The sequence below is a fragment of the Xiphophorus hellerii genome, chromosome 6 (assembly GCF_003331165.1).
Source record: "Xiphophorus hellerii strain 12219 chromosome 6, Xiphophorus_hellerii-4.1, whole genome shotgun sequence".
NCBI classification, from domain to species: Eukaryota; Metazoa; Chordata; class Actinopteri; order Cyprinodontiformes; family Poeciliidae; genus Xiphophorus; species Xiphophorus hellerii.
The window spans coordinates 4,873,435-4,887,732 of NC_045677.1; the positions used below are offsets into that span (position 1 = coordinate 4,873,435).

Consider the following 14,298-nt stretch of genomic DNA (forward strand, 5'->3'; position numbering starts at 1 on the left):
GTCTCCGAGGCGCCGGCCGCTTTATCGCTATAGTGGGAGAAAACCGGTGCTGCCCTGGCAACGAGTGAAAGGGTTTAAGTAGAAATGCTTTTACAGTTTACAACAAGGAAGTGAACTTTATTTCTTCTATGTTTATTTTTTGTTTGTTTGTTTGTTTTTCTGGGTAGATGTGTTCATGTGGTGATAAACTATCGTTTGAAGGTCAGCTTTCTGCCAGATCCCACCATGTTGATCTTAGATTTGAAACTTTATTCATATTCTTTTCACCTGCTTTTCCTACACTTTCTCTGTAGCATAACTGAGGCTTGACAATTGCTTAGATCTTTTTTTAAAAAAATGCATGTTTAAGAAATCATTGAATCTCCTATGGCAACCATTCAGTTGTGCAAAACGCCTGGGTGGTCAGAGCTCCGCCTTCGAGAAAAAGCTCCTCCTCAGAGTCGCAGTTTCAAAGTTTCTGCCTCAAGTATCCTCCCCCACTCAGCTCCTTCAGACTAGCCAGCAGCAATTAGCAAATACCTGGTGGAACTGAGCATCTGCTGAGCTCTTTATAGGAGCTACTTCTCAGTGAAACGCGGATAATAACATTGTTAAAGGGTTAATAGAGGATTGCGGTTGTGATGACTTCCTGAAGGCGGAGTTCTAGAAAGAGACAGAGAACCAATTTCGAGGCGTTAAATTATAAAGCAAGATTTCTTTTAAGTCATATTTGTATATTATATTTATATTATATATATACCATATTTTTTAACGACACAAGTTAACATTCTTACCTGTTTGTGCTATGAGATGACAATGTGCATGGAAAATAATAATAATAATTCTGCCTCTTTAAAGTTTGCGCTGTGAAAGAATTTCTTCTGGTTTTGTTCTTTCGTCACACTTGAAAGTTTCAGATCATCGACCAAATTTTAACACCACACAACAATAAGATTAAAATGCAAAAAGCAGTTTTCAAATGATATCAGTTACTAAGGTAAGAGAGTCAGTTTAAATAAAAGATTACTTTACATAATATATCCTTTTTCAAATTCTTGAAAGTGTATCTAAGAATAAAGTTTAAGAGTTCTGATTAGATATTTGACTTTCACAAAATGCATCTGTCTTTCTAAAAGGTAAAGGCAATCAACAATATCATCCTCATTAGATCATACTTAATGTTCTTTATCTTCATTTACCGTCAGACAGCCGCTGCATTGATTTAGCCACAGTTTCACCAGGAGTGTTATTTAACCGGCCAAACTCTGAGTAACGGAGCTGCCCGCTGTGCGGTTAATGAGCCGCTGGTGTCGTAATTTGTTCCTCATATATGAGCCTCATAACCCACAGCTCCACTGGCAAATTCACTTCTCAGTCTTTAGCTTTTATTAGAGGCTAACAGCAAGATCTGTTGTTTTGTGATTGTCACACAATAACAGCAGCCTGGTTTTGCCTTGGGTGTTAAATAGAAAACAAGGTTTTCTATTCTTCTTGGGGGGGAAAAGGATGAAAGGACAATAAATAGTCAGATAATCTAGTTCTGATATAAACAAGCTAGACAGGACAGGTATTTATTTCCCTGGGAAGTACTGGGATCGATTCTCCACAGCAATAAGTGGCGGTGACTTTAAAGTTGTGGTATCTTCAAATCTGAACATGAGCTCAGCCAGTTGCAATATTTCAAACCAAGCATACATATCCCAAATTCAAGCAAGACAATCACGAGTCCGTTTGTCATCAAAAGTAAATACACATTGTGCAAATATTTTTAAAGGAGTTCAACAAACACTATCATGCTCAGGCTCTGGACCATCAGACGAGATGTTAGCTTAGCATTAATCAGGGGATTTTATGTTTTTATTGCATGAAGATGAAGGCAGCACAGCGTTTCTTTACATCGTCCTCCCTGAGGAGCTCAAACAATCAGATTCTCAGCTTTTAAACCACTTCTGTACATTTGATAATTTTTTTTTGTTATTAAAGTTTTTATTATTTCAGAACATATATGCATATAGTCCCTCCCAGCCCTCCCCAACCCCTCACAAAACAAAAACCACCAAGAAAACAAAGCAAAACAAAACAACCCAGGTCAGCACATATCAACTCAATAAAAGTTTCACAAAAAATTGGCATATGCAAATATCCTTGATGTCGGCAGAAACAACCACAGTAAACAGAAGTAGTCACTCGTCAGAATTTTCCAAAACAGCAGTTCATCAAAGGAGTTTACTTGTCCCAGTATTGCAGGAGAGGAAATAGTTCCAGGATTTCTTGAAGTTTTCTACGTTATTTAGCTTGGCCAGCATTTGTTCATATGACATTATTTCCAACATCAACTTCAACCAGCTTTTAACATTCGGAACAGTTTAAAATTTCCATAGTCTGAGGATTACTCTGGCAGCCGTGACCGTCCCCACCTGCACCACGGTGTTTTGGTGTTTTGACATATTAGGCGTCACTGTTTGATCCCCCAATAAGCAGAGTCTTGGTAACATGGGTATCCCCACACCTGTCCACTTTCCAATGTGTTGTAATACTGCTTTCCAAAATGGGGAGATGCATTTACATTCCCATATCGCATGTATAAAAGTTCCTGGTTCCGTGTTGCATTTCCAGCATAGGTTATTGGCGAGCAGGCCCATCCTATGGAGCCTGGATGGGGTGAAATAAAATCTATGCACCATCTTATAGTGTGTAAATTTCCCTCTCGATTCTTTAATATATTTCCCATTATTTGAAAGTACTTTCAACCATCCTTCATCACTAAAAATGCAGCCAAGGTCCCTCTGCCAGACAATCCCCAGACTTTTACATACATCCTTTTGCAGGCTATTAAATAATTTATAAAATGTGGAAGCCTTGGATTTTCCTTATGTATGAAATTATCTTTAACAATACAGTCTCTAATTTGTAGATATTTCCAGAAACTATCTTTTTTTATATTATATGTCAGCATGACATCTGAAAAAGACATAAAAACCTCGTCTGTATACAAATCGTCCACAATACGTATTCCCTTCACAAGCCATTGTTCCCAGTAAACAGTTTTTCTTCCAGTACAGATGGATGGATTAAACCACAATGAAGAGTACAACTGTTTTAAATGTGACATCTTACATATTTTATGCATCTCCTTCCATACTAATTTAGAATGTGCTAATACTGGATTTGTGGGAAGCGGTTGTCTATTATCCGTTTCACCATGGGAAAGGACATCTATTGATCTGAAAGGGTTCACTAATTCTTCTTCAATATTCATCCAACTCAGCTTTGTTTCTCCCTTTTCAAAAATATTTGGACAACGTGGACATTTCAAATGTGAGATTATAAAGCCTTACATTAGGGAGGGCCACGCCCCCTCCGGCCCTGGCAGCACAGCGCTTCTTTACGTCATCCTCCCTGAGGAGATCAAACGATCAGATTCGCAGCTTTTAAACCACTTCTGTACATATTTTTATTCTCACACACCAGCTCTCAAACATCTTCCCATTACTACTCCATAAATGATCGTTGTTAGGTATGCGGCGCTACGGCTACGCCTTCGTTTTAGACCTGTCATATGTGCTGTGCTTTTGGGGTTTTTTCTGCCACCTCAACATTTTTGCTAATAATACTGCAAAATCAAAAGTATTTATCTAACCCAGTGTGCTTTACAGTCATCGGACTATATAATAAATGTTTTTTCTTTTCAGTCAACTAACAATGAAGTATGCTAGGCTTCAGCAGAACAGTAAGTTCTCCGCTAGCTACAAAGCACACTGGGTTATCTGAACGCTTTTGATTTTACAGTATTATTAGTGAAAAGGTTGAGGCGGGAGAAAAACAAGTACACAGCAGACGTGACGAGACTGAAACGAAGGTGTAGCGTCAGACTGTTGATGGTTGCATACCTAGCAACCATCAGATATAGAGGAATAATGGGAAGATGTTTGAGAGCTGCTGTGTTGGTGGGTGTGTGTGTGTAAATGGGAGTTTAGAAACGTGAACAGACGTGGGTTAGTTCGATCAAAGCAGACCAAACAGGACAGTCTCATGTTAGTCATTCTCTTAGCAACCAGCTTTGACAACCTGCTCTCCGATTCCCGTCTTTTTGTGCGTTTGTTTATTTTCACTTCCTGTGTCGACGTTGCCTTTTCTTTATTAAATCTCTTTAGTGGAAACTACAGAGGGAATTTTAATCCGTTGCCTGACTTGTAAATCAAAGCAGTGATTCATCTTTTACATGAATGCTAAGCAGTTGCAGTCGGACGTCATGTCCCATCAGGACGCTTTTTTGTATTATTATTTTATTTATTTCTGTAAGTTGACCCTTCAGATGATAGCTCTTAAACCTCGCGGCTCTTCCAGTCGTTAATCCAACGTGATGATGGATCAAACTGCTCTCCGTCTCTTCTCCCCTCCTTCGTTTGGGCCTCACAGGGAGCCGTCTTCCCCGCAACATTCCTCGAGGAGTTCTGTGCTTTTTGTTCTCTGCCGCAGCTTGGCTTCATTAGCATGCAACGTGCTAATGAAATTCAGCCAGTCAGGAAATCATCTTAATAGCTTTTGCATCATCAGGAGCACCATCACTCAGATTTATGTCTCTGAGCGGTCGATCGGTGCCCAGACCTGCAAACTGAAGACATCTGAATCTGGATGGATGAAGTCCGGGGGGGGGGGGGGAGTTGCGTCTCTTTACGCTTATTTTTATTGAGCTTATTTGACAGGGACAATAACCAAACTGAATAAAGCAGCAGTCCCATGTCTGCATCATGGTGATTATAGCGTGGGTTAATTTGCAGCCCTTTTGTAAACAGCATCTCTAAGGAAGTGGAATGGTAATAAAAGAGTTCAATAATTAACAATAATATTAACAACATAAACAGAGTGATATACATGAAGCACAGGGATTTAAAACATAAAAAATTAAATGCATTAAGCGTGAATGCAATGCTGTTATTGACACAGCAAGAGTTTGGTTTGTTTTTCCCATTACTTATTCAAAGTTCAGAGAGCGCGTACCGTCCTGCTGTTGACCCCTCGTTACCTTAGTGACATTTTTGGACCGTGGGAGGAAGCCGGAGTACCCAGAGAAAATCCACTTGTGCACAGGGAGGACACGTAGTGTGACAATAAATGAAACTGTTGAGTTTTGTGACACCAAATAAAATAATGACTTCATTTAAAGGCGGCGTTTCAGAAAGAGCAGGAGCTTCTTAAAGAGACAGAAGCGCAATTTCAAGGCATTACATTACGAAGTTTCTTTTAAGTCACATATGATATATAGCATTTTTATAACAACTGAAAGGTAACATAGTAACTTGATTGGAACTACGTGGCTGGAAAATGCATAATACCATCCCTTTAACATGTCGGGAGGTGAAAGGTTTTATAGTGTTCAGCATATATATTTGTTGAATTCTTCAAATATAATATGTCTAAACCAGGTGCTTTCAATCCTTTAATTTGTTTGTTTATTTAATTACTTATATTTTTCAAACCGGTTTTTGAAAAACAAGAAAACAAGTGATCAGTATGACAAGAGGACAAGAACAATTAGCTACTGTTCTGTTTAAAAGGGAGTAGGAGGAAGTGAAGTCTTATTTAATCTTACCCCTAATCTCGGTTTAATAAAATATACCGACTCAAAAATGATCAGAAATCGGTCATTTAAACCAACTTACGGTATTCATCATGCCTGTTCGATATACTGTGCTGAAGAATCAACAAATAAATTATACTACCTGAGCAAAGTGACTCAGAAAATCTACTTTGAGTGATTAAATAAATCTGAAGCAGTGAGGCGTCAGACGGCTCAGTGACATTTAGCGCTGATCTGGTTCTGCTCCGTGTGTTCAGGTGTGTGAGGACTCTCCTCTCCTGCTGAGCTCCCCCGTCATTGAGGCCTCCTCCCTGGCCCAGCCTGCGGCCGAGGCCTCCTGTTCCGCGGAGCACCAGGTCCGGCTGCTCCAGAAGCAGCTCCAGCAGCAAGAGCAGCAGTCGCTGGCAGCTTCCGCACAGGTCACTTCCTGTTTTTCTTTTTTGGTTGTTTTTTTTTTTTATGTTCCAATTGCGTTTGAGAATAATTCAGATTCAGGTAAGGCTGGAAAAAAAAAACTGGAGAAACCGAACGCCTCGAACGGAAACTCAATTTTTGTGCCGTTTCCTTCCAAGGCAAAAAGCCACAAAGGGAAAAAAATCCGTTTGTTTTCACCGACTTGTGCTTTGCAGGTCCACGTTCTGCAGGAGCAGCTGTCGGTGGAGATGTGCGCGCGCACCGAGGCCCAGGCCCGAGTCCAGAGATTGCTGCAGCAGAACACCGACCTGCTGCAGCACATCTCCCTGCTGGTCAAGCAGATCCAGGAGCTGGAGCTCAAATCGGCTGGACACTTGACATCTAGTGAGTGAACAAACAGCTTCGCTTCCTTGTTTATTTTGTTAGATTTTTCTATTTTCCCCTCCGCAAAAACTTCAAACCTCCCTTTCCTCTCCTTCCCCTCCTTTCGGTTTGGTTTTCTCGCCCTATCTTCCGGTTATAGCTCCTTTTTATCTTCCACCGCTGGCACGCAATTAATTATCCCATGACAGGCCTGTCAGAGAATGCAGTGAGGATCTCTGTTCTTCCCCCCCCCCCCTCTTTTCCCTGCATCCAGCTAGTGGCGATAAGCTAGCATGCAGTAATTACTTGTGAAGCCCTGTCAGCGCTGACATCATCCCACTCTGTGCAGCTTCTCCTTCTCTGCATAGAAGATTTTTTGGTCTTGTTTTCTGTCTTTTTATGCGAATCCTAAAGTTCCACCTCTTCTTCGCTTCCCACCACTCGGTGCCTCGCAGAAGCATTCATAACTTGGACTTTTTGAAATTTCGTCACGTTACCCTCTGTGTATGCCACTGAGATCATTCACATGAAACAAACACACACCAGCAGTGTTTCTCAATTATTGTCTATCATTTTCATTCGCAACAGCAGCTGCGTTTGACATTTCTAAAGTAAATTAGCTTAACGGAAACGCACCAATTTCGAAACAACTCTCATTTTTGGATAAATATTTTTGCCCTCTAAGATGAGTTTTTTTTTTTTCTTCTTTCTCTTTTTAACTGTATCAAAAACATTGCCATGGAAACACTTTTCGCACCAAACGAGTCACAGGAACTGGATGTTACCACTGGTGCAAACCATGAAGAAGACGCAGAAGACAGGAAGTAGTTGAGGATGATGTGTTTTTTTAATGACTTATTGCGAGAACAAATGTATTCATGTGTGATCTCAATTGTGTTTCTTATTTAATGGAAACACAGCTATTTGTGAAATTGTGTTTTTCCGACATTAGTGGAATATCAATAAAGTTTTGCGACTATTTGTAATGGAAACTGTAAACACAATGACCCAAATTTGTACAGATGAGAGCATCAGTTTAACTCTTCTTCTCTCCTTCATATCATGTCAGTGGGTTCCCAGGACAGTCTTCTGGAGATCACGTTCCGTGCCAAGCCCCCCGATGCTCCTGGTGCATCCATGACTCGTTCCTCATCCGCGGGCCCGTTAGCAGCTCCTTCCCAGCTCCAGATCGCTGACGGCGCCTGGTTCTCGGCCCTGTCCGGGCCCTGTTCCCCGGGCGCCACCGGCGCCGACTCCGACGCCGTCCCCCTGGGGCCGAGCGGCAGCGGGGTCCGACTCGAGTGCTTCCGCTTCTCCTCCCTGGTGTCGGACGGCCTGGCCGGGGGCCGGGACGCTGGAGAGACGCCCAGCGACGAGAGCTCGCTGCTGGGGGAGCAGGTGCTGGGGGCCCTGGAGCTGCTGCGCTTCAGAGAGTCCGGCATCGGGTCGGAGTACGAGTCGAACACGGACGAAAGCGACGACCGCGACAGCTGGGGGCAGGGAGAGGGGGCGGGGGCGGACGGCGCCGCACGGCTCTTCAGCGTGCTGAATTCAGAGAGTCTGCCGGACTGCCTGGGGGACGAGATGGCCGTTTAGCGGTGCGACGACGTCTGGGCGAGGCGAGAGAAACTTATGCACCACTTCGAAGAAACTGGTGCAGAAACCTACTGAGGTATCACACAAAACTTATGAGTTGTGAGGAAAAAAACAAAAAAACAGAACTCGTCTATGGAGCTAAATTGGGGCCATAACCTTTGTTAAAAAGAAAAAAAATGTAAATTGGAAAAAAGATTCTCCATTGAAAAATTATTTTGAAACTGAAAGAACATTTTAAGCTCAAAAGAAAATTTAAACCTGAAAAAATTTTCAAAACTGCTTCAGTTTCAATTTTTTTTTTTAAGTTTCTTTATTTTTTTCTTTTGAAAAATTTAGCTTCATACTCATCTGCACTGTCCGTCATCTGCAGCTGTAATGTAACTATTCACGCGCCTTTCTTTTTTCGATTGTCTTATTTCTGTATTTTACTTTCTTTGGTCAAATTTACTCTCTGAACGGTAAAAAGAAAAACAAAACAAAAAACTAAAGAAGCAGTATTTCTATGCTACTGAAAACAGTGACCCTTTACTGCTAATGTTATCAAAGTCTTTTCTTCTGCTGCCCTTCTAGATCGCTAACATTCCTTCAATAGCTGCTCAGCAGCTGCTGGGTTTTTTTAGGGCTTGAAAAAAATAATCTGCATCTGCGTGTTCATCCAGTTGTGAAATTTACTGATGACAAAATGTTCTGATAGGAAATGATTATCTAGTGTGTGTTTTTTTTCCCAATAGCTTTGGAAATAATATATTTTTCACAAGGCATCTCAGTTCTATGGAGGGCCAAAAGGGACAAAATTAAATAATTAAATATGACGCAGATAATTAATTTAATTGGTATTAATAAATTCCTGCTGCTGCAATGTCACCATTAGATAATTTTATCTGTCAAACCTGCCCATCAAAGTCGAGTGGCGGCGCTCTGTGCAGGACTGTGTTCTGATGAACTCCACCGATTCTTTGAAAATTATGGAATTGTTGTCATCTGATGACAACAAGAGGTTGTCATCTGGACCACGCAGAGGAGAAAGTCGAACAACTGATTAAATACCACGATTTTCAAAGAATGAGGCTAAAGTTGCGGAGTTTGACAAAAGTTTTAGCCCCGCCCATAGCCCTGCCCCTTCACTTTGACGAACACGGTTGACAGATGAAACTATCTCAGGAGCTGAAACTATGAATTAATTAAACATGTATTTAAATAAATTTTTACAAAGTTTGAATTTTAATGATTTCATTCCATATTCAATAAATGATTTAGTGATGTATTTATTTAGTTTTGTCCCATTTGGCCCTCCACAGGTTTTGACCAGTACTGGGCAATGTTTTTCTGAAACTTGTGTCAAAAAAAAAAGCTTCTGAAACTTATTTTAAAAAGCTCCAAAATGTGTTTTTATTTTTTGTTGCTATTAATCTTTATTATGTTTAACATCAGGTTCAGCAAGTAACGCATGACCTCATCCACCTCCTGCATATGAAAAGCACAGAAGACTACAACTCAGCTCTACAGACAAAATATAACTCTTAGGAATGAAATGTAAATCTAAATTCAAAGCTGCTGTCACACTGTTAACTAGCTAGCTGGCTGTTTATATGTGTGTATTGAAAGAACGTTTGTTTCAGAAGGTCCAGACATGAGGAAACAGTGGAACAGTGGAATATGCATAATTCAAGAGAATTAATTTTGTCTCTTTTTGATTTTGATGCGCTCGTGTTCTTAATAGTACATGTGCACTGGGATCAAAAGTGTGGAATTCACTGTTCCTGTTGTGACACCATACGTTTTTTGGGGTTTTTTTTACTTGTCGTACTGAAGGATCAACTAACCATCTGGGAGTCAGTTGTCAATGCCCAACGAAGTCCCCCAATTTATCAGACAAATATTAGCCAATCGGGAAGTAGTTAAAGCCATTACACTTTCAGTATCAAGCTTCAGCCATGCTAAGGTGAGTGAGTCTTCATCACCACAGACAGCATAGTGTAGCATGAGATGAAGTCAGTTATTGGTTGTTGCAACAATAACATGCATGTGTCACTCATACAGCAGATTTTTGTCAATATGCCCAAAAGATTTGTAGCAGCTACGCTTCACAGTTTCAGATTGTGTTTGCTACAGTATGAAATGTGTAATAAAGTGATGCGGAAGTTTTAATTTTCTATTTGAGACAAAAGGCAGAGAGGCAATATTATCCAAGGGATGTCAGACAAACAAACATCAGTGGGTGTGGATTTGAGACCACACTGGGTAACTGACTGAATCAGAAAGTAGGTCGGGCTGCCTTCCGTTGGAGCCGCTTCAAGAACCCAGGTTGACCGAGTGTCTGCGTAGCGTAGCGTGAGATTAAGTGATGTCATTATTGGGACATTGCTGCGAAATTTATTGCTTTCACAAATTTGATTGTAGTTGTGTTTGTATGTGATGTATACTGTGTCTAAATTGTTAAAAGTTTGTTCCCAGGTAAAAACATGATCATTATTTTTGATCAAATTGACCATCAACAGCTTTTTATGAGGTATGTAGCAAGTTTGTGACTTCAAGAACCACTATTATAAAAAGTTTGAATATATGTGTTAGCTTCACATATTCAGGAAAAATAATTTATATTTTGGTTAAAATATTGGGAGAAATAATTAGCCACCTCTTATCTATGTCTTTTATCGAACAACAGTTTTTAGTAATAGTAAGAGATCTGTTAAATAATACAAACGTAGGGCAGACTGAGCTTCTTTAAGCAGTATTATGCAAGACTTACAGATAATTTCATATAAACAATAAATAAGTCAAAAGATGACATATAATTTCATTAAAGGATCTAGGATTGTTCCTGTAGCTCATCAGATTAAATTACCAAAATAAACCGGATTTCCATTTAAATCCTAAATTTAAACATAACAGAATGATGTTATATGATAAGTATTAAAGATTCTCTATAAGAAAAAACTCAGAATACTAAATTCATCCATCCATCCCTTAGAGGGGTCGGGAGGTGCTGGTGTCTATCTCCAGCTACGTTCCGGGCGAGAGGCGGGCTCACCCTGGACGGGTCGCCAGTCTGTCGCAGGGGAACACAGACAGGACACACAACCATACACACACACCTAGGGATAATTTAGAGACCAATTTCTCTTTAAATCAGATTTAGATTTATGATTAATCTCTGGCCGGGAATCAAACCCAGGACCTTCTTGCTGTAAGGCAACAGCTCTACCAACTGCACCACTGTGCAGCCCTAATACTAACTTCGTGAAACATATTTCTAAAAGATCTAAAAGTTGTCACGACCGCACTGTTTGTTTTTTTGTGTATGTTTGTGTTTGCGATATTCATATTTATTTATATGGGGCAATAAATGTTTTTGGAGTAAATTGTGCTGCACAGGCTTTAACTTTAAACTGAATACATGGCATAAAACTGAGCATGCATCTAAACAGTATGACCTGTTCTATTCACTTGTACAATGCATAAAATAATCAGCTTGAGTTTCTTCATTCTGGTTGTTGTTTAACATGTCTGTGCAACATTATCAGACATTTCAGAGGGAAATGGCTAACTAGGCTTCTGTCCTTAAAAATGTAGCCATGTCACAGTGGCAGCGCTAATTACTAATGGAATACGTTTTTGTAAGTCTGGTTATGTTGCGCTGTCATGGACAGTCGGTGTAATTTCAGTGAGAAGACTTGGGTAAAAGTTTTATTTAGCTAACATTAACTTTATCAAATCAGAAGATTTTTGACAGTCAACTTAATAATGCTAATGCTGCTATGCTAACAGAACTGATAGCATTTGTTCAGTTGCATCAGCATTGTTTAGATTGGATATATCTGAACAGTTTTTTTTTTTTTTTTTAAAACACATTAGATTTATGAAACAAGTATTATATTTGATTTTTAAGAAAGGAGCAAATTTAACATTTCTTGGGACAATCTTGGATTGAGACAAGAATCAAAACAGTAACATATGAAGCCCAGGCTGACTATTTCTGCATTTCAGACTGTTTAAACCTGTTAATTCGATCATAAAAACAGAAAAATTGTTTTTTTTAGTTTCGAAAAAGATTGTTTAAATCTTGTTCTCATAGGCTAATTGTAATTTAGAAAGCGTTGTTCAGCTACACATGTTGCTCATTTTCATTAGCCTTGTTGCTGAAACACTAACTGTGTTTCCATTGACCATATAATTGCGCAATTTGACATTTCGAAAGTAAATTTACTTTATGGAACCATGTCAATTTTGAAACGTCTCTAGTTTTCTGATTAAAATGTTTTATCTCAAGGGTGAGGTGTTTGGTTTTTTTTGTGGCTGTATCAAAATGAGCTTCTTTCACAGAATTGCAATGGAAATACTTTTGTCGCTTCACATGAGCCACATGATCGACAACAAGATGTTACCACTAGCGCAAACCACGAAGAAGACAAGAAGCAGTTGGACAATGTCGTGGCATGTCTTGTAATGACTTATCAGTGAACGAACTTATTCACGTCTGAGGTTCATTGCTTTTCTTCTTAAATGGAAATTGCTAAATTGTGGGGGTTTTTTCCAAGTTCAGTGGAATATTGACGAACCACACCGCCCCACTCCCAGTAAAAGAAGCCGTCCCTCCAGTACTACATGGTGGCTGTCCATAAACTGCTGCATCATTGTTGCTTTACACGTTGAAATGTTTCGGGACAATTTTAGGAGCGATGACGCTCTGTTGGACACTTTTGGACTCTAATGCACCAGCTCCACCATGACGACTGTGAGTGTATTTATTATCCGTGTCCCCGAGCCGGGACGGTTTCTCTGAGCCGTTTCAAAACGTGAATGTCGTGTTGTTTTTCTTCCTCACTTTTCTCTTAAAGTTTCTAACCTCCTTCCTTCTCTCTTTCTGTCTGTTACCTACATTTTTTTCCCTCCAGGGTTATGTGTGTTCACAAGAAGTGTACTAAAAATGAAAGTGCACTTATGTTGATGTTCCTCATGGAATTAAATGTCCTTTCTCAAAATCCACTTGGTGCCGTGATGCGTCTTGTACATTTGATTTAGGGAAGCACAGCTCCACTTTTTTTGGTCTTCTGATATCGATATCGGCTGAATTGACTTAAGCATTTTTTTTAAAAACATAAACATAGGTGTTTTGAATTACAAATTTATTTGGTAACTTTGCACCAGTACAGCACAACTAAAAACACCAATAGCTTCACAAATTTGGTCAGACATGTAGAACCAACACAACTTTAATTTGTTCAGTCAGTGCAATTAGGAGTAGAAGAGCCAATGTAAAATAAATAATAAGAAAACTGACGAGAACAACAAGTTGACTATCTTGGTCAACCTTTTAAAAATAATAAGTGCAACAAACTTCTTTTGAATGGTACAGAAAGTGAAATTAGGAATTCAAAATATGTAAAATAAATAATAAAGCATGATGTAGCTCAGAGCACAAAGCATAGAATTAGACTGAATAGATCCGCCCTTATGGATTGCTTCAAGCGTCACGATACCCGATCTATAATTCACGACCGATTCAAATATTAATATCGGATCGGTTCAGCTCTACTTTTTGAAAAGGATCTCCGAAGTGAAACAGTTTTCCAAAGTAAGGACATCCTTTAAATAAACAAACAAAACAAACTCTTGACCTGTTGTGAAAAGGAGATGCGGGAAGTTCTCGGTGTAGGATGGCTCGGAGCCGCAGCAGCTGTGCTCATTAAACCGGATCAGATTCCATTAAGCGCAGCGCGTCTGCAGGCGGCAGCAGCTCCGTGTAAAGCTGATAAGCTGGAAAATATGAATAATATCAGCCATTACCCGCCCACATCCGTCCGCGGCGTCCTGCAGCTGCTGCTGACACAGATAGTGGGCGGCTCGCTGCAGTTGGCGTCCTCTTTAATCTGCTTGATTATCATAAAAACAGAAAGGGTCATCCTGTTCACGCTCTCAAATCTTCTTTTGTGTTTTGCCAATAGATTGAATCGATAGATGTAAGATGATGAGTTTGCATATGTTAAAATGTTCCGGTATGATCCCTTGCTTGAGGTTTGAGGGGAGTGGTTAAAAACTGGCATAGAGAATAAAGTGGGTAAATGATTGGCTGGGTTTTGATTCAGCATGTTTCTATTTTACTATTCTGATTTTCTACACAATATAAACATCTCAGTTTCTGCGCTGCTGCTTCTGAAACAAAAACTTGCCATCTGGTAAAGTTTCTCTGATACAGGAATAATTATTCTCCCGTTTTTTATATGGCGTCTTGGAAAAATATTAATTGTCCTTGAAGTCAGGTAATGTTACAAATACTAACTTGAATCTTTTTTGTTAGAATTGTGACCAACAAAAAGTAGTACAAAATTGTTAACTTGGATTTTCAAAAATTTTCTCTACTTAAA

At 39.7% G+C, this 14,298-nt stretch overlaps 1 protein-coding gene and 1 long non-coding RNA gene across 2 annotated transcripts in view; one reads left to right on the forward strand and one right to left on the reverse strand.

The window, feature by feature from the left end:
• Positions 1 to 8,117, forward strand: part of LOC116722170 (carboxyl-terminal PDZ ligand of neuronal nitric oxide synthase protein) — a 26,297-nt gene extending 18,180 nt beyond the window's left edge. The window contains exons 8-10 of the mRNA XM_032566351.1: positions 5,818 to 5,979; positions 6,190 to 6,358; positions 7,407 to 8,117. Of these exons, the coding sequence (XP_032422242.1) occupies positions 5,818 to 5,979; positions 6,190 to 6,358; positions 7,407 to 7,933 (858 nt within the window). The 3' untranslated portion in view covers positions 7,934 to 8,117. The remainder of the gene's footprint in view (positions 1 to 5,817; positions 5,980 to 6,189; positions 6,359 to 7,406) is intronic.
• Positions 1 to 12,994, reverse strand: part of LOC116722171 (uncharacterized) — a 22,333-nt gene extending 9,339 nt beyond the window's left edge. The window contains exons 1-2 of the long non-coding RNA XR_004339722.1: positions 12,496 to 12,994; positions 9,386 to 9,394 (exon numbers count right to left, since the gene is read on the reverse strand). This is a non-coding gene — a long non-coding RNA (uncharacterized LOC116722171). The remainder of the gene's footprint in view (positions 1 to 9,385; positions 9,395 to 12,495) is intronic.
• Between the last annotated feature and the right edge of the window lie 1,304 nt (positions 12,995 to 14,298).